The sequence below is a fragment of the Sebastes fasciatus genome, chromosome 11 (genome assembly GCF_043250625.1).
Source record: "Sebastes fasciatus isolate fSebFas1 chromosome 11, fSebFas1.pri, whole genome shotgun sequence".
Lineage (NCBI taxonomy): Eukaryota > Metazoa > Chordata > Actinopteri > Perciformes > Sebastidae > Sebastes > Sebastes fasciatus.
Genome location: NC_133805.1, coordinates 20,447,087 through 20,467,775, shown reverse-complemented (window position 1 = coordinate 20,467,775; position 20,689 = coordinate 20,447,087). Strand labels below are relative to the sequence as shown.

General features: G+C 39.1%; 1 protein-coding gene across 1 annotated transcript; it reads left to right on the top strand.

Annotated features, from left to right (window-relative positions):
* Positions 1 to 4,442: 4,442 nt before the first annotated feature.
* LOC141777307 (uncharacterized) lies at positions 4,443 to 17,836 on the top strand. The gene is made up of 15 exons (XM_074651447.1): positions 4,443 to 5,290; positions 8,392 to 8,529; positions 9,778 to 9,874; positions 10,163 to 10,565; positions 11,275 to 11,579; positions 12,849 to 12,954; positions 13,467 to 13,560; positions 13,898 to 14,007; positions 14,273 to 14,414; positions 14,500 to 14,570; positions 14,662 to 14,790; positions 14,865 to 15,017; positions 15,093 to 15,171; positions 16,099 to 16,153; positions 16,437 to 17,836. Exons 1-14 carry the CDS (start codon positions 4,760 to 4,762, stop codon positions 16,150 to 16,152), a joined length of 2,412 nt encoding a protein of 803 aa, XP_074507548.1. The 5' UTR covers positions 4,443 to 4,759; the 3' UTR covers position 16,153; positions 16,437 to 17,836.
* The last annotated feature ends 2,853 nt before the right edge of the window (positions 17,837 to 20,689 follow it).

Here is a 20,689-nt window from a genome sequence, read left to right as displayed (position 1 = left end):
AATTATTAATCAAGTAATCAAGAAAATAACTCGCAGATTAATGGATAACGAAAATAACCAGCCCTACAATTTACCATGATATTGATAACAGATAGAAACTGGTTTCATAATTATTAGGGTTACAATGGATGCATGTTGATCTAAAAGTTTGAAATTCTTTATATAAAGACCCAGTGAAAAAATTTATTTCTCCGTTTTAATCCTGTGCCTCCGTGTTAATTGTTCATTTATCTTTTGTTATATGCCAAATATATGTAAAAAAATAAATAAATCAGTATTAGAGTATTTTACATCAAAATCCCCACCAAATCCCTCTTTCCTCTTATGTAAAACCATTTCAGTTGTTTGATGAATTATTCTGCACTTAGGGGCGTTAACAATAAAATCGTTCAATCAAGTGAGACTTTGGGTGAATAGCTAGCCACACCGGTCATATAAGGGCGTTTTCATATTTGGTAGGATTGATTGCTACCATGCCTGAGTATGATTGGCCCCCCCTCTCCACTCCCCCGCTGTTCAGCTTTCACATTAGTGATGTTGTCCTATACCCAAGTACACTTTCATCACCATCTACGTGACATTTGTTTATATCATCGAAAAGCGCTAACTAATTGCAAGAACCCAAGCCCATACGAGTCGACCTCTGCATTATGCTTACTATTGTTTATATTTCACAGACAAGAACGATCTTCTCACCTGCCTGCATACTTTTAACCCATGGCCGTACAGTTCCGAGAAGGCACTGGCAGCCTGGAGGGGGGCCGGGCTGCAGTGACATAGAGCTAGTTGAAAATCTGCAAAGTGTCCGCGTCATCTTTCCCTCATCCTCCTCCTGATCTAACAACAGGTGAGGGAGGTATATGTATGACGCCAACAGTTCTCTGTAGCGCTTAGCTCCATTTCGCGCTAAACTCTAAGCCCGCCCACTTTTTAGCGGTCCAATCAAATGCAAAGAATTTGATTTAAATCCCTCTTGTAACTTTACACTGCTCAAATATTCCGTTTCACTGTTTCACAGCTAAAGATGCTGTAACTTCTGTTTCACTGGGACTTAAAAGGAGCTAAGCCCTTTGCTGTATATCATTTTACCTTTAAATGTTTCCACTCTTGACGTCTGTAAATCAGTAGGTGTTCAAACTGCAAGGTCAACCATCATCATCGGCGGGCACTCGAGGAGAGTATGACTGTCTTCTCTTAAAGGAGGACGTCTGAGTGTGACTTTGTTTAACTTCGGGAGACTGATGCATGGACAGCCACCACACGGTCCTTGACAGATCTGGGTCAGGATCCAGTGGCATGGAGTCCACAACGACTGGGGGCCTTTTTTGTTGCAGCCTTCATTTGCCTTCCCAGCCGTTGTGATGCTCCCCTAAAGTCAGCCATCATCCTCCGCCTGTTCCACCATTGAGGTCTTAGTTGGACCTTACCACCATGGGTGACCACCACGACAAGGTGACAATTAGGGCTGCACGATATATCGTTTCAGCATCTACATTGCAATGTGAGCATGTACAATAGTCACTTTGCAGGGCGTGCAATGTCGGCTTTTGCTGCTTTATACGAAAGGAAAACTGCCATGGTTCTCATTTTCCATGACTAATCCAGTGTTTCCCATTAATTACCGACAGTCTAGGTAGACCAGCCACAGTTTCATAATGAACTGTATATATTTTTACACTTCTCAATGGGTGGGGTCCGTTCGGGCGGTTCTGCTCGGTGTGGGAGGTTCCTCTCCCTGGTACTGGCTGGCTCTCGCTGGGTGCATTTCCTCCATTTGCATGGCAACTGGCTATAGTTGGTCAGCTTGGAAAGGCCGGGGGTGAAGGTGGCTAGTGGATCCAACCGTGAGCATTACAGCACCCCTCGCCCGTATCTTGCCACTTCCCAGGGCCATGGACTTAAAGGTGCAGAGTGTAGAATCTAGTATCATCTAGCGGTGAGGTTGCAGATTGCAACCAACCAAAACTTCTCCCATGTGCCAGGCGTGTAGGAGAATTACAATGGCTGATGCAAAAACGTGAAAACACTAACAGCCCTATCAATAACCAGTGTTTGGTTTGTCCGTTCTGGGCTACTGTAGAAACATGAGGGCCGGCTCCGTGAAGAAGGCCTGCTCCCTATGTACGTATAAACAGCTCATTCTAAGGTAACAAAGACACAATGTTTAGTATTTTCAGGTGATTTTACACTAAAGAAAAATATTAATATTATATTCCATTTTGGCCAATAGATCCCCCTAAATGTTACACGTTGGACAGGGCTCCTGGCGCGACTGTCAACAGGGGCATACTTTCATCAGTGCGAGCTGCGAGGATGTCGGCAACCCACCCGACCCATCTTAAAACGCGGAGCAAGTGTCGTTTACCATGTCTTGTGGGTGTGGATTTTTTTTCCCGTGTCATCACCATTCACTATTCCATCTATATAACCAGTGTGTTTATGATTACATTTTTTTACTACAGCACAAAACTTTATGTAGCCTCTTAATTTTGATCTCAAAGTGCAGCAGATTGATGCATTTCATTTTAGAATGTAGCCTACAAAACTTAGGGTGAATTTTCCTGTATTTTTTCATATTGCAATGTCAGTTTTTCCCAATATTGTGCAGCCGTAGTGACAAACCACGGAGAAGGTCAACCAGGACACACACACAAACATGAAATTGTTTGTTATATCATATTATATAAACTTTCTGAACATTCATGCAGTTGGCAATGCCTCCAAACATCCTAATAATTTTGCTGTCACATTAACTAAACAACATTTTAATCATGCACCAGTAGACAGGGCAGTGATTTCTCGCCTGCCACTTTGTGTGTACACATACTTGTGCTTGGCAAAGAGGGCGAGAGAGGACTTTGAGCACTGGTCATGATACTTTCTTTGGCGTTAGCTTCACTGTAAAGTGTAAGTGATATAAACACGATATTTTCTTTATGCAATAAGCCTCAGAGGACAAGGGGTCCCTGCAGAGTTTGATAACCTTAAAGTACCCCCTACCTCTAAGCAATGAAACAACGTAGTCATGCATGCTAACCTTTTTAACAGGCAGATAAATAACAGTTCCAAATCTGTTTTTTTGTAAAGTAATACTTTACATTTTTGTTTTATGCGTGTGTGGAAAAAGAAATCCAGTCTGTCTGTTCCATGCACACCACTGCATAAGAAAGTTGACACAACATGCTGCAAATGACCTACGCTGTCTGTCATCTGTTGGCATCCAAGGACAGGTGTGAGTGTCCCGGTCTCTCCCTGAGTGATGGATGGTTGATTTCACTCCCATCTGCTTCTGCCCCATCAGAGCCACTTGTTGTTTCCGCTGTAGCCAGCTTGAGTGAAAGAGAGTAATATGCAAGCTGGTGTGGTGACTTGTCATTAAACACGAGCTGACAGGGAAACTCCTTCTCTCCTTCTCTCCTTCTCTCCTTCTCTCCTTCTCTCCTTCTCTCCTTCTCCCCCTCACCCAAACTCAACTCCACGTTATTGGCCAAGTTCACACCCCTTCCTAGTGAGGGGCTCAGTTTGCCGTCTGTGCCCCCGTTGTCAAAAGTATTTCATGGTGGCTTGAGCAAAGCTGGAATCCTCCTGAACTCATCATCCATGAATTTATGGGGACAAAATGAGTTTAGCAAAATTGCCAGGAAATAATTTGCGTAACCAACCGTTAAATCATTTTAACTATGGCATGTTCAAGTTCAAGCTCAGTGGGGATTTTATGTCTGTATAACCCTGACTGTTGACATGAACACATGTTGTTGTTAGAATAAATCATACATATTTTGTTTAATAGAGAACATGGATTACGGTCATATTACATGAGCTAAGTTAAAATGGATCCCATACTCTCTTAAGGGAGGTTATTGGTGGATGTTTTTGTCAGTCATCCATCTCTCCTTTCAGTAGAAGGGCTAAACATTTAACTGTAGGTCGCCTTCGCCCGGAGCCACATGCTTCTCCACGTTTCCCCGGACACTGAGTGCAAGTTACAGGCATTCGGGAGATAAGGGGGGAATTTGAATTGCAACATAGTTCTCATTCACAAGTGTAATACGTAGACAAACTCACGTACAGCCGTGCCAAATAACCAGCAGCATTTCAGACCTTTCAATGCCATGGATATTATTTGAATATCACTATTGTAATATATTATTGTGTCCATCTGTCACAAGATGTTAATGCCATTGCCATTTGAATAGGAAAAAAAATTAAAAATTAATGAGCATTGTTGCTTACACACTGAAGAAGTTCTGTGTACAGTGACCATTTTGACACCTAGCAGGGGCGTGACGTGGTGGGCTTAACACTTAAAGGCTCTCAAATGTCTCATAGCCCAAGCAGTGCCAAGCCCCCACCCCAAACACTTGACCCCTGCTGACGTAGGCTGTCCATTTACATTTAGGGACACCGGCTCACTCCATTCTTAATACCATTTCTAGTGTGGAGAGAGGCAGGCGCCAGGGATAAAGTGTGAGAGAAATAGAGAAGTTCTTTTGGCTTAATACTAGTCAGAGTTCAGAGTTTTAGAGATTTATCATCTTTATCTACATTGCTGGTGATTGGTGATCTTTTAAAACAAATCGTGAATCTCTTCTGTTCCACTTTTCTGTATCGTAATTAGTTTGCACACCAACGGGGAACACCGAAGAGTAGAGCTGGCTACGATTTTTGAAAAAGTATTTTTGTCTGTTTCACGGACGTTATTAGTCCTATTTTTGTCTGAGGTCGGTGTCTTAACGTGATTTTTATATCACCGGAAGCCATGAGTTCCTTGGTAATGAACACAGTAGGAGATGGCAGCGGTGCAGGCTTTGACCTCATCCAGAACCGGATCGAGTCACTCAGCAGCAAGATGGACAAGCTCATCAACATTCAAGAAAAGGTCCTCAACCGATTAGATGGGATGTCTCAGGACATTGACGGCATTGAAAAGGATATGGAGAATCTGAAGGTTGACAAGGAGGAGATCCATCTTCCGCCAAAGATGGTGAACCAGACCCAGGTCGTGGGGCGAGAGGTGAGGGAGATATGCCAAGAGATGAGCACCATAATGTCGGTGGTGAACCAGCGGTCCGAGCAGCAGGCTCAGAAGCTGGAAGGGATGGAAAAGCTGGTCCTCAGCATGCAGCAGGTGATCAGCTTCATTGGGGAGACGGTGAAGAGTTCCAGGGTTATGGAGCTGATTTTCAAAGGCCCTGCGGCTCGGAAGGGCTCTAAACCCAAAGACAATAAAGGCAAGCAAGCCACAAAGAGAAAATCATCTACAGACGCAATAAACAAGAAGCTTGACAAGGTGAGACTAAGAGCCTGAAATAGTATGCCGAAACTGAAAAATACCTTTTTTTCAAGTGATGTGAAAAGGCTGCATTATTTAACCCAAATTTTGATATGAAAAGGTTTAATATTTTTCCCAGTTTGGGTTCTAAAGTGTACATTTGTAAGTTTGTATCGCCAGGTATCGCAGCCCATCCATCACTAAGGACATCTAGTCTTGTTTTGCAAAAGATGCTATATATTTTCATTGCTGACTTTGATTTCTTAGATCTCACAAAGATCTTGTTGTTCTTGTAGTTCTTGGCAGAACATGTGAAATAGATCATAGCAGCAAAGCTGACCACTCCAACAGTTCTCCGGCCTATGAATGTGACTTGGCTTGTGTGTGTTAAATGCCCCATATAATGGAGCTGGGTTAAAAAGGTAGTGTCTGGGATTTGGCATGTTAACACTTGCCAACTGCTGATTGAAGGTAAAGTAATTAAGAACGCTCATTTTATAGTGTTATGTAAGCTGCTGCACCATAAATATGTCACTTGTAGTTCATATGAAACCCCGATTTAACTCACATTTATACTTGTTGGCTCTCTACCCATGCTGAGTACAACATGGCCTCCTTGGCATGAGGCTCAGTCTGGAACCCCCCTGCAGGGCGCGAGAGGTGAGGCCATGGGTGAAATGTGAGTGGCCCGGTTTAGAAATGCTGTTTTGGGATCGGGGCTGCAGTGTCTGTGGTCTAAAAGGGCTTTAACCCCTTCGGCTCACCAGGAGTCAGGTGTCAACAAATTGTGATGAGTCAGTCTTTCTCCCCTTCTCTCTCTCACACCAACCCTGACTCACTTACTGTAAACAATGTACATTTCTGCTTTGTATATGAAGACCTGTTGGTCTTCCTTGTGTCCAATTCAACACTGTGCCAACTGGGACATAGTGTGTTTTACATCACTGTTTTCCAGTAGTGGGTATTGCCTGAAGCCTATGCCACGCTATTCTTTGCAAATGGCTTAACTTCCTGCAGTGCAAAATAGCTCTTCATAACATTTTATTGGGAATCCTGTTGATGGTGCTGTCAAAGCACCTTTGATTTAGAGGTTCCAGTAAATGTCTGTATTTAACACTGCGTGCAGTGTTTCAGGAATTGCCGGTACAGGTTCAGAAAAGTAAATATGTACTTAAATATAATCTCAGTGAGGTCACTGTTGCTCCTCTTGTATGTCAGAATTTGTTTTAGTTTCAACTTTGGCTTGGCTGAATCAAACACTTTTTAATTCCTGTGGCCCTGAAGTCACCTCCAAATCAAACCTGAGTTTTTTTTTTTTTACAATGCAAGCATATGACCCTATATAAAGGTCACTAAGTGCTGCTTGGCATCAGAAGAATAAGCTGCACTTACATACACCATGAGGCACGTTATCACTGCACTCCTATCACTTGCGTAGTTGCAGAGGTTAGAGTCATATCTCTTTTCCTCTATGACCTGGTTGTGACGTTAGGTTATAAGGAATATTTATGTCATAGTGCACAGTGTACAACAGTGCAGTCAGTTTTGTATTCATATTTGTGTTAACTTAAAATATTACAAATTCAGGCCAATTTAAATTTGGATCATCCGTTTTTGGCTAGATATCCTGATGATTAATGACTGCATACCAATCTGATGGCTTCTACGTAACCCAGCAGCAACCTCCGGTTCTAAGAAATGAAGCCAATGCAGAAGTGCCAAAAACTGGAGTTTGTCGAATGGCCACTTGAGGCTGGCTCCAAAAGAGAGTCAATCCCCATAGAGCCCATAGGCACAACTTTACAGCAGAAATTACATGTAAAACATGTTTACAGCTTGGTACAAAAAATGGTTTTGGATAGCTAATTTTCTCGCTCATAACAACTGTATGGGGGTGCATTTTTATATAACATTAACTTTGAATGGTTAAGGTTCGGATAGGCCGTTGGGCAGTGAGTCTCGCAAGTTTTTGCACGTTTTCGCACATTTTCACAACTTGGGGGTTACCTTCTAGACACGACCCTTCACAACCGCTCTTCCAACACGTTCTCATCCCAACTCATCACATACTGACGCTTTGTCAGACCCCTCTGCGTCACCTTACGGTCACTGTAAACAAGTTCTTAACGTTGTTAATTAAACAAAAACACTTGCTTAGGTTAAGGCAACAAAACCACATAGTTAGGTTTAGGAAAAAATGACATGGTTGGGCTAAAAACGCTTGTACAGTGAAAATGTGACTTGACGTTGTGAACATGGGACATGGACAAACAGCTGATGTGATGTGAAAGTGAAACGTAACGCACGGGACTGCTCTGACTTCCTCCACCTCCAGAGGTGTGAGATATCTTACAAGTAACTGCTGTTACCATGGCCTCCTCACGCTTCTCCTATCACACAATCAGGGTTCTGAACTCCAGAAAACACTGCTGTCACCGGGGAAACACTGCACTGGAAATAAACCACTCTGCTGTTTACCTCGCAACAGCATTCGTAGAACAAATGTGAGACACCCCGGGTTCGAGACAGGTTTTTCCATGCTAACTTGATCGGAGAGTGTTTACCGAGTTTCCTCAGCTGAGAAATATGAACAACAGCCTACGGTCGCATGTAATATTTTCCACTCAGGGTCGGCAGCATTGCATTCCATCGCTGAGTGCGACAAGTGATAAGCTATAAATTCACCGCCCTGCTGCTGTCTATCCATCTGCTAGGAATAATCAAAGGCATGCCATTATACAAGTCAGTCTGCGCATGGAGGCGTGCAATAAATGTGCTAATCTGTAAGATGAAAACAGAGGAAGTGTTGCATATATTTTTCCTTTTGGCATTCTTTTATCTATCATGTCATTGAATTATTAATTTGATTTGTGATTCATTTGTTGTGTGTTTTACATGTGACACTAACTTCATCAAATCAACCTGTCGCTGTCATTTCATTGAATTATTTATTGGATTTTTGATTAATGTTGTGTGCATTACATGTGAACCTAACTTCATCATATCAACATCCTGTCTCTCTTATTGACGTTCATTCTTAACATGTGATATTTCTTCCATTTCGTGTGCATCTGTATAACACATACTAAGCATTGCCATCTTGTCTGTCTCTTTACTAGAAACCTACCTCTAATAAAGCCAGTAAAGGGAATCAAGCGATAACTCCTGCATGTGAATCCAGTTCTCCACAGACTTCTCACAAGAAAAAGCTCCATGGACCAAAGCATTTCCTCGCCTCTCGCAAATGTGGAAAATTTGTAGGTTTATTGTGCTCACAGTCTGTATGTATACAGGAACTTGTCTTTTTTGTTTATAATATGCAAGCCTGTGCTTTTGCTTTTCTGGCTTCAGGCTGGCTCCTTGTTCTTCATGTTTTAGCTAAAAGGGATGCCTCCATACTGTGAATAGTAGAGTTCAGATTTTTTTGACAAGAAGAGAAATATGCATTTATTGTATCCTCATACAACGGTTCATATGATATCCTACGAAAAGTTATTCCTCATTTCGAGCATTTTCGAGCCTACAAATGTCCAACAACACTTGACGCATGTGTCAATTTTTGCTTGTTATATGCATATAGTCTTTTCAAAATAAACTTGCATTTTCACAGGAAACAACTCCCTTAAGTTTAGGCAACAAAACTACTTAGTTAGGTTTAGGAAAATATTGACTTGGTTAAGTTTAGGCAACAAAACTACTTAGTAAGGTTTAGGAAAATATTGACTTGGTTAGGTTTAGGCAGCAAAACTACTTAGTTAGGTCCAGAAAAAGATCGACTTGGTTAGGTTTAGGCAACAAAACCACTTAGTTAGGTTTAGGAAAATATTGACTTGGTTAGGTTTAGGCAACAAAACCACTTAGGTTTACGCAACAAAACTACTTAGTTAAGTTTAGGAAAATATCGACATGGTTAGGTTTAGGCAACAAAACTACTTAGGTTTAGGAAAAGAATGTGGTCTTAGTTAAAATAACTCCAGAATTGGCGTTACTTAAGTACGGATGTTACATGACAAATAAATCAACGTTGACTTCTGGTTTCACACGGAGTATGAACACCGGTCTCCTGGGCGAAAGTCTGGTGTTTTCTGACCCACCCATCCACCCAGACCTCCTCCCTACGCGGTGTTTGTCGCTCTTTATACGTCCTGTTCACGATTCTGTAAATTGATTTTGTGGGACACTAATTACTTTTTGTAGGTATAGATATATGAACGGTGTATGAGAACAGCCTGATGCATTAGATTTAGCAAAGAAAAAATACCATTGTGGCCTTTGGGACAGTAAATAGTACCTGTGTGACCTAGCTGAATTGTTTATTTTAAACAGGAGTAATAAAGCAAAGTTGTGGTGAAGAAGAAAAACCTTCTTAAAATTCTAAAAGTCAAACTATTCCTTTAATATAACATTTTAACTGAGATCATTTCTTTGAGAATGTAAACATTTTATGTCGAGACACTGTATTTTCCAGATTTCTCTTTTGACTGTTTTTTATTTGTATTTCACAGTTGAAGGACCACAAAGGTAAAGATGGGACAGATAAGCCCTCAGTGAGCCCGAAGGGTCTGAAAGCTCAAAAGAAGATGAAGCCTCCAGACACAACAGGTGCCGAGATCAGCATGCTGTTAATTCTACAGAAATATGTCAGTGCTTAAACTCTGAAATAATCAGTGAGACACAGCAGCGGCAGAATGTAAATACAAATGTGCCCTCGGAGTGATATTCTGTTACATGTACAGCTGTGGCCTTCTATAGCATTTACCCTGTGACACAGAAACCAAGCTCAGAAGGTCAGAGTGAAATATTGGGCAGCCTTGTGATGCATCCTTTAACCTTTCACAGTATTTAACAGGTTGTGAGAGATTAAAATCCAAATCCTGTTTCTCCTTGTAGAAAATATCTCCTCGAAGAAGCAGGTGTTGTTTCTCGAAGAGGTGCAGAAACTCAACAGGGAGAATGTGGAGAAGTCAGGTCACCAGCTCACCTCTGGATGTCCGGATCTGGAGGCCGGAGGGTCCCCTCAAGATCAACAACCTGACGCCCCTGCATCCAACTTGCTGGACTACCTGCGTGAAGATGAGAAACACAAGGTTGTTGAGGCGGTTAGTGAGGAGGGGGTTGTGGCAGAGGCGGCAGTTACAGAGAAGGAAACCAAGCACGATGTGGAGGATGTAGTGGAAGAGAAAGAAAAGCTCCCAGAGGAAGAGAGGGGAGAGGTCACTTCTCCAGATGGAGAAGCCAAAGCCCCAGAGTTGCCTGCTGCCCACGAGGACGAAAAAGAGCAGACTGCTACAAGGTAGTTTCAATAATAAATGCAATGATTTGTCAATAAATCAATTAATCCATTAGTTGATCAACAGAAAATGAGTCTATTTTGATAATTATCGAATAATTTAAGTATATTTTAAAGCAAAAATAACAAACGTTTGATGTGAGGATTAGCTGCCTGTCTTTATTATAGTAAATTGAATTTTTGGAGATAAGAGAAATATTTGATGATGTCACCTTGTACTCTAGGAAAGTTTTCTGATGTTTCATAGATAAATAACGATTAATCAAGAAAAAAAATGTGAGAATACAGAAATATTGAGCTTATTCCCTCATTATTTTTCCTTCTTAATCTTTTCAATTCAGTGGTTCAGGGGAATAGAGTCTCATTGATCTGTTATTGATACAGTTATATTTTAGAGATCCTACAAATAAACCATAGCAAGATAATTTAGGCTATACATAGCTAATGTATGCATAGTTTTAATTTGTCGTTAGCCATGGCCTATTATATATACTGTATGTATTTCAATCATACCAGACATTACATTGATAGTATGACTTAATTCTTAATGGTGTTGGATAAATCAATTATATTGTTTTTTCCCCCCAAAGATCAATGCAACTCTGCCTTTAGTCACATCTACAGTATGTGCAGTACCAGAAATGGAACAAACTGTAATGAAACAAAACAAACAAACAAAAACAAATACATTTTTATTTATTTTTTCCAGCAGTGATGACCTCAAAGATACCTTCCCATCTCCAGAGGCTGAGCAGGACCAGATATCAGAGGTCAGCAGCACAAATACCAAGTTTGAGCACACAAAGATCGAAGATGAGGAGAAGGAGGAGGAGAAGAAGGAAGATAACGAGGAGGAGGAGGAGAAGCTTGAGTCTGAGGGCTGGGCCGTCTTCAGGGCAGATGGAATTGAATTCCAGTTAAACCTAAAACAAAGGGTGGAGAGAGAGAGGAAGGAGAATGATGCAGGAAATGATGCAGAAAATGATGATGATGAAGCTGCAGATCGGTTCTTTATTGGTGAGTCTGAGTTTTAGTAATTGAGCTTTATTGACCCAGTTTGTAAGGCATTGCCAGAATAAGGTAATTATTACAAAATCTAAATGTTGGAGATTATTAATGATCCAATTCTGTATAGCAGTTTAATCAAAATGCTCAAATATAATTGTTTTGTAAATCACTTCATACTAGCGCTAGACTGATAAATCGGTTAATATTAGCTTATTAAAGATATATTGGTATTGGTGTATATGTTGGCTGATAAAGAACATGTAGTTCACAAATGCGAAAGTAGGTTTGAGGTAATTCATAGTTTGTCCACCAGAGAGCACTGAGAAGTGGATTTTTTAACTGTAAAAAATGTTCCGCTTAGTATGTCACAATTCTTAAAAAAACTAAATAAGATCTAAGGAATCTATTCCAAAATTGTTTATGTTATGTAAAAGATATTACAGCCGATATATCATTATCTGATTTGTATTAGCCTCAGAAATCAATCAATCAATCAATCAATCAATCAATCAATCAATCAATCAATCAATCAATCAATCAATCAATCAATCAATCAATCAATCAATCAATCAAACTTTATTTGTATAGTACTTTTCATACAGGTTAGTGCAGTTCAAAGTGCTTCACTAACAAGCCAGAACAAGTGTGAACCATGAAAACAACAGAAAAGACAAAAACAATTCAACAATTTAACAATTTGAGCCCAATGAACGCAAGATAATACAAAATATTATTATAAAATATATTATAAAAATTTAATAAGATAGAATTAAATGCTAACAATAATAATAGTATAACAACACAATAGATTACAATTATGCAAATGAAATACAATACAATTAGTGATTAATAAAATATATATATTTTTAGTACATTTACAACTTAAATACTATAAAATAACTATTCTTAATCAAAGGTATTGGTTGTGCTTTATTTCATACATTAAATGCTTAATGCTTTCTTAATATCTTCATGAAGGGTCTGAAAATGATAAGTTGGTACAGTGCATTAGTATGAACTAGAATAAAGCCCTTGAGGCAGTCTGGCACTATGACCAGAAGATGTGTTACTCCTCTGCTGTAATATTTATTCAACAACTATGCCTGTAGTTGATGTTTATCACAGCACATTAATGCACATGTGCTCACTTAATTATAGCAGCCATGCACCCTTTCAAATGTCTCGCTGCAGTTAATTAACAATGAAGCTCCTATGTTCTCACATTCCTCATAACTTATTAAAACAGATTATATCTTTATATCTCCCGTCCTGCTTTAGACACCTCTCCTCCTCCAGCGGCTCCCTTTAATCACCGCATTGTTTCTGCCAAGCCCAACCAGATCATCAACTTCTACACCATCAACTGGCAGGAGGTCCTGGGCGGGTGAGCACCGTGCTTCACAAATCTCTGAGTCATGTAAAAAATGAAAGCTATTGAAGAGCAGTTGATCTATCACAGATCAAAGGGAGGAAAGAGGTTCCCATAAAGCCTCATTGCGTAACCATCCCCCCTCTCCTCTCCTCTCCTCTCCTCTCTTCTCTTCTCCTCCTCTCCTCTTCTCTCCCCTGGTTCATAACTCCAGAGTCACGGCAGTTATTTATACTGCAGGACTGAGTGGTATGTGAAACAGTATCCCTGGTGCCAGCTGGTAGCTAATCACTAAGTGTTAATCCAAGTCTTCAAAGCAGAGACACAGCCCAGCTCAGATTTAATGAAATAACAGATTAAGCTCAACACTGTCCTAAAACCTCTCCGTTTGACGGAAGATCAGTTTTTGATTTGTCATAGAAAGATAAAACACTGTCTCTGTCTCTGTTTCACAACTGTTTCTAGGCTGCTATATGAGGTGTTGGCGACTATAAACATCTTTATATTCTCCTCTCCCTCTCTTCTAGGGGTCGTTTTGGCCAAGTGCACAAATGTGTTGAAAACTCCTCTGGTCTCACTTTGGCAGCAAAGGTCATCAAAGCCAGGAGTGTGAAGGAAAAGGTACAGCGCCTAACATTCAGCGTCATCATAATGAATTAGTCCTATTTTGATGCTACAGTGAGAGCTACACCACATGATATAAAAAGCAAGGGGCCCAGTTTTTCAGTATAGTGCACCACAAGGCCACTTGGAACAGAAGCAAAGGGAATATTTGTCACCTAGGTGAGAAATATTTGACCTAGAAGAGAAGATGCATTGTCTCATAGCAGGGAACAGCTGACACTCTCATCGTGTCCATGTGTGTGTGTGTGTGTGCTCGCTTGTGTCTGTGTTTGTCTGCATCTGTGTCTGTTTGTCTGCTTCTGCATTTGTCCGTCTGCGCCTGTGTTTTTGGTAGGAGGTGGTGAAGAATGAGATCCAGGTCATGAATAATCTGGACCATGCCAGCCTGATCCAGCTCTATGCAGCTTATGAGTCAAGGAATGACATCATCCTTGTACTTGAATAGTATGCTCTTTCTTTTATATTTTTGGCACATATGTTTATTTATTTTCAAAACAGCATATACCAAGTAGTTGTCCTTCATAGACTTTAAACTATATTGCAATAATGTCTATTAGATATTTGGTTAAGTTTGTTTGGCAAATGTATTCTTGATATTTTGGATAATTATACTAAAATATAACAATACTTTAAATTTAAAATGCTTTGAATGTAGGATGTTTGAATGGTGTTTGAATGGTGTTTTTTATGCATTTGTCTTGAACCTTAGTGTTGGTGGAGGGGAGCTGTTTGACAGGATCATTGATGAAAACTACACGTTAATGGAGCTGGATGCTCTCGTGTTCATCAGGCAGATTTGTGAAGGCCTGCAGCACATGCACAAAATGTACATCCTACACTTGGACTTAAAGGTAACTTGTATTTATGTATTATTCTTTTAATACAGACTTTTGACACATTTTCAAAGTTTAATCAATCAATTGCTTCAAATTTCAGCCAGAAAACATTCTGTGTGTGAGCAGAATCACTAATAAGGTCAAAATCATCGACTTTGGTCTCGCTAGGGTGTAAGTACAAGCATTTGCTTCTACTTTATTGACATTTTTATTGACTGCTGTGATCATACAGAATGTAAATGTATACTTTTCCCCCACATAGATATAAACCACGTGAGAAACTGCGAGTGAATTTTGGCACTCCAGAGTTTCTCGCTCCTGAAGTCATCAACTACGACTTTGTGTCGTTCAACACAGACATGTGGAGCCTTGGCGTCATCACCTACATGCTGTAAGTAAACGCACAAACACATGCACACACATGCACAAAACGAATGCTAATGATGGTCTGTCTCCTCCTGTCAGTCTGAGCGGTCTCTGTCCCTTCCTTGGCGATGATGACAATGAGACTCTGAACAACATCCTGGCCTGTAAGTGGAACTTTGAGGAGCAAGAGTTTATAGATACGTCTGAAGAAGCCAAAGACTTCATCTCCAGACTCCTCATCGTGAATAAAAGGTATCTCCTCATTCGGTTTTTACTGTCGTTCCGTGTGTGGTGATTGTTAACATATATCATTGTGTTTGTCATCAGTTGGAGGATAGGGGCATCTGAGGCCCTGAAACATCCTTGGCTATCTAACCCAAGCCTTCATCATCGCCTTCATACAAAGGTAGAATTAAATAGAAATAAACTAAGAAACTACACAAGGCTGCTGATCTTAAAATAACTTAAAGGTACAGTGTGTAGGATTTGGCAGCATCTAGTGGTGTGGTTGCAGATTGCAACCAACTGGGTACCCCTCCGTTCACTCCTCCCATTCCAAGACTGCGATAACATGAGCTGCTGAGTGCAAAACAGTGGTAACCGTTTGCCTCGCTCATAGGCCATCATTACCATAATAACACTACTTTAAGAGCAACGGTCAAGTCAGACTGCAGCTGGCGGTACCACGGTTTTACACTCTGCGGCTCACGATACCGCAGTTTTCACAAGCGTGTCGGAGAAATACGGTGGTCTTCAGGTAACATAAAAGCGTGACAGGCTCTCTCTAAAGCCAGTGTTTGGTTCGTCCGTTCTGGGCTACCATAGAAACATGGCGGAGCAACATGGCGGACTCCGTGAAGAGGATCCGCTCCCTATGTAGATATGAAGGGCTCATTCTAAGCTAATGAAAGCACAACGATTCTTAGTTTCAGGTGATTATGCACTAATGAAAACATAGTTATGAATATTATATTCCATTTCTGCTAATACATTTTCCCAAAATGTTACACACTGTTCCTTTAATTCTCCAAAATAATTTTGAAACAACAAACAGAAATCTTGGAGAGCTCTAAAACTTTCATTGTTCTTTAAGAAAAGTTAAGAAAGTTTGTTACACACTTTCTGAAACTCATACATTAACATTCCTAATATTTTGAAGTTTATTTTTTTAATGTTGTAGAGAAGCTTCAGTAAGTAAAATTTGCATTTTTTAAAACAAAATTATAAAAAATATAAAATCATGTTTACAGAGCGAGTAAGACTATGTCATGTGTCACTGTGCTTTACATTTGTTCTAATGATTCATTAATGATGCTTTTTGCTTATTTCACAGAAAACGATGTGCAGATCACGGCGATCGTCGTGTGTGCCCATGACTGATAGTTAAGGTTGGTTTTTCTTCTTTATAAGCTAAGAAACTATTTTGTTATTCTGTTTGAACAGTTAAATGTTTTATATTTGTAAAAAGGAGATCATCATTTCAAACATTTAACCTTCACAGGAATACTTTCAAAACATCCACAAGGGGGAAGCATGTCTCAAATTTTGTGCAGGGTAGCATAGCAGAAACAAGAGGCCTGCTTGTTACAGTATATATATACATGTACATACAGTATCTGTGGCTTTCTGAGGGTGAATCATCCCATTTACAGTACACTGTCTTTTCTTAAGGGCTGCAGTGATGTGATGGCTACAGCTGTGGCCACTTGGACCAACCCTCCTGTCCATGTAAATGACCTGAATCTTCAGTCCATGCACCTGTGGCACGGGCTGAAATTCTGGCTACCCCACAGTCCTTTTCCTCACATGTGATCCACTGTTGTTGTGCTTATATAAGTAGTATACAAAAACAATATACAGACAAATTGGAATTAAAATGTGGATAGTCCCTGTCTTTTCCTTGAATAATGAACAATTCACGACTGCAATGCAGGAGAAACAAGAGGTGAACAAATTACATCTTATAACATTAAATTGTTTAGGTTGTTTGTGTAAGGTGTTTGCTATTTGTCATCCCCCTGTATATGGCATTTCAAAATGGTGCTAATGTCATAGTCTGACCTGCTTTCATCAGACATTTATTATCATATGAGCTTGATCGTGTGTGACACCTTGGCCTTGAAAGTTGAGTGTGCACATTGTATTTCATTTTGAAATATCCACTCTCATTTATCTCTAACCAAATACACTGGGCTGTTATTACTCGCTGCTTTTGTATGAAGGCTACAGCATAACTCGTATTATGTGACTGTAATAACATGTGTTGCATTTCTCTCCTCTCAGTATCCAATATTTTTCTTTGGGCTGTAAATAAATGCTGAACTAGATTTAAAATTCAGATTTTCTTATATCTTATAGGGGATGGACTCCATTAAATATGCTGGATGTGTATTGTACGTATGGACAGAATGGAATTTGTGTGGTTGGTATCATGAGCCGTAGTATGTGCACTTTATAATGTTATTTATTTAAACATAGATTATACACCTAATTCTGTTGAAAAGGCTTGTGTGGTCAGATCTACCCGTATTTCCTTCCTACTTCTGTTTCACCCTGCTTTGTCCAGATGTTGATATAGAAAATACATTTGTACTTTATAACAAACCGACACAGTTTATGTCTTATCAGCTAAGTGTATTAGTTTAGTTTGTTGTTGCATGTCTCTATGTGTTTTATCAGCCTTTTAAAGTTTGAACTAGACACACAGAGAAATAACTTTTTTAAACTTTTTTTTTCATTCTAGCTGTATATTCATTATATACAGTATATATATATATATATATTGTAGATGCTTTTTCCACAAAACAAAATACCTTCTGTGAAGGTTTCACTAACTGAAAGTAATACACTACCTACCTAATGTTGCCTAAGTTGATAAAATGTTGTTAGAACTACATTTATGTGGTTTTCATTATAAATGTTACATTAATTGTTGAACACAGAGTGCTAGTAAAAGAAGTTGTCCTCACCGAATGTTAACAATTTCAAGTTCAGCATGTATTTGTGAAGTGTGTACACATCCATTAAACTGAAATTGTGTCTTAAATGAGAGTATAAATCCTTTTATTACTGCTGTTTGAAGTTCAGTTTGATCAGTGATTGAAGTGGAAATACTCTCTTATTCACATGTTGGTGTGTGTATAGGCCGGTATCAGCAATCTCTTGCAATTTATTTATATTTATTCATTGTTTCTTTAAGCATGTTGTACTGTGTCAATCATAATCAGTTGTGATTTAATTGCTATTATTATACTTGGGCTATGCATCTTCTGTAGTAGGCCTATAATACTCCAATAATAATCCAACTGGAATATTATAGGGCTAAAGTGTGTGTTTGCATATTTACCATAGTGTAAATAGATAAAGTGCCTTCCTGTGTTGTTGCCTATAGTAGGGTATCATTCAGGTTTTAGGAGAAGATTCCCAGTTTGGATGCTCCTACATATTATGCAGAGATACATTCTCAGTTTTAGTGAATAAAACATACTAGGAAATATTGGATTAAGAAAATTTGAAGGTTTTTGACTTAAAACTGACTTAAATTTTATATCATTTTGGACCATTATTATTACTAGTTAAATGATTATTTTATTATTTACACATATCACAGCCTTAGTCTGAACATTTAATTCTTCTGTAAATGTTTGCCCTAAAAGAGCAGATTCAGAACAAATTTAAATAATGTTTCATTAATTATATTTGTTCACAAATACAAAAGTTATGACTTAGTTATGACTAATTATTTTACAAAAAGGAAGTGCAAATTGCATTGATAAATTACAGCACCCCCTCGTTCTCACCCCCTCTCCTGAGTTTGATAACATACAGTACAGCTGAGTGAAAAATGAACATACATATTCATGACTATACAGTGGGCAAAATTAAAATAAAGTGTTCAATCCATATCAGTGGCTTGCAAATAAAAGGGTTGGAAAACCATGTAAATAGCTTGCAACTTCAATATGGGTTTAAGATTTTTGTCCTCCTGAACCTAAGATCATATATTTTTTAGGGATTCTGACCTGTTACGTTGAGGAGTGAAGTAAGAAGATAAAGATTTTCCCTTTTAATACCCAAAGGCATAGGTAGCATTTTAAATTGTCACATATCCATCGATACACAAGTCTTAATTACAATATACTGTATTTTTATATAGCGTCACATCATAACAGAAGTTATCTCAAGACACACAAGGTGATTAGGTGATTTTTTATTACAAATTTGTCTATTTGTAGTCTCCTAATGTTAAACTCAAAGTCTAAAATCAACCGTGTTTTTCTAGCATGATTGATGATTTCTTTTAGAGGTGCAGCGGTTCAACAAGCCCACGATGGTTCAGTTTGTTGCGTTACTTGGGTCACGGTTTCAGTGCGGTCTGATTTGCACATTAGTGAGAAGAAAAACAAAACCATTTCCAATGTGTTTGAACTTCAAAATATATAAATAGATTTATTGACTGATATACATTATATTTCTATATTATATGAAGCCATAACTTCGTTTTGAAATATGGCAGGCTACTTAAGTAGGCCTTTGTGCAGATAGTTGCCGCTTGTTTGTCTTTGGCAACTCATCAAATATTTAGCGGGCCTGCATTTAATGGTGGTGCAACGGTTCAACAAGTCCACGGTTCGGATTGTACGTCATTGAACGGTTTGTTTTTTACAGTTCTTTTTTGCATCCCTAAATTCTTTGTTCTCTCTTGGGTATATATTTAGTTTTTACAATAACATATTTAAACTCTGACAGAGAGGACAACACTTTCTATTAGAAACAGTCTTCATGAAGCATTTTCTTTCTATCTGTAGTGAACTATTTTTGGTGAGAATTTTTACAATCTTAACCCAGGTCTATTTAAACCTTAAACACACAAACACACTCCCACTCCAGATGAAAGTACAGCTGATTCCAGGAGCCTAATAATAAAGAGCATCTGAGGGAGCCAGTGTGTGCAATAGTTGGTTCACCTGAGAAAATAAACTGTGTGGGATGATGATGATGATGTCGGGGGAATGGGGCTTTGACTCAGATATGTTGAAGAAAAAAAGTGGTTATCAGCGTTTTCTTAACAGAGGTCACAGGAAGGGCTGAGACACTGAAAATGAAGAAGAATGACAGCGAGGAAATGTGAATTTGTGAGGAGCATGTGTACATTTCAAGCTACATTTCCACAAAGTATACCTTAACGTTCAGCCTGCTCTATCCTTTAAAAGACAGTGAGGTCTTATTTTACAGAACCCACAGGGTTAGTCAAGGATAAGTGCAGTACTTTATGGGGGAATACCATGGGAAACATGTATTTAATTGTACAGAAATACCAGGAAAGCAAACTGTACCACCAAAAAGCATAGAAACCTAGTAGTTGACCACTTTTACATCCAGTAGTTTGAGATGGTCACGGCCATAAAATTGTAAGGGCCGACAAAATAATTCACAGTTTTGGGGTTATTTTCATTTTTATTCCGTTTTTGATTTATAAAGCGTGCACTGGACAGTGACAGAGCGATGGATGAGAGAGACAAACTGTCTTCCAACTGTATGAGAACCTGAAATCGACTCGAGCTCAAGCTCCTTCTGTGGATTCCTTTTCCTAGAAAGTAGACAAGAGGAAGGGTGTGCAGCTAAATATGGAAAACCACCGTAGAACATTTACAGAACATCAGATATTAATGCCAACTGAAAAAGAAAATATAACACAGACATATATGGTAGGTAACAAAACAAAAGGGCTTAATTTGCTTTTTTCTTTTGCATTAAACTTTAATTCACTTAAAAAGATTTTAAATTGAAAGAACAGTATCCTGAGATATTGATACGGCTTTTCTGTAGCTACCGAGCTACTGTAGATAGCTAGATTATTTTTGTGTTGGCTACTGTACATGTACAACCATCAACATTATACGGACCTTTGCTACAGAGGTTAG

Bases quoted from the DNA above. Each gene is read 5' to 3' on its own strand.
- LOC141777307 (XM_074651447.1), top strand. From the start codon at position 4,760: ATGAGTTCCTTGGTAATGAACACAGTAGGAGATGGCAGCGGTGCAGGC. The intron at 5,291-8,391 runs GTGAGACTAAGA...TCTCTTTACTAG, and splicing joins TAAACAAGAAGCTTGACAAG to AAACCTACCTCTAATAAAGC. The intron at 15,018-15,092 runs GTATCTCCTCAT...GTTTGTCATCAG, and splicing joins CTCCTCATCGTGAATAAAAG to TTGGAGGATAGGGGCATCTG.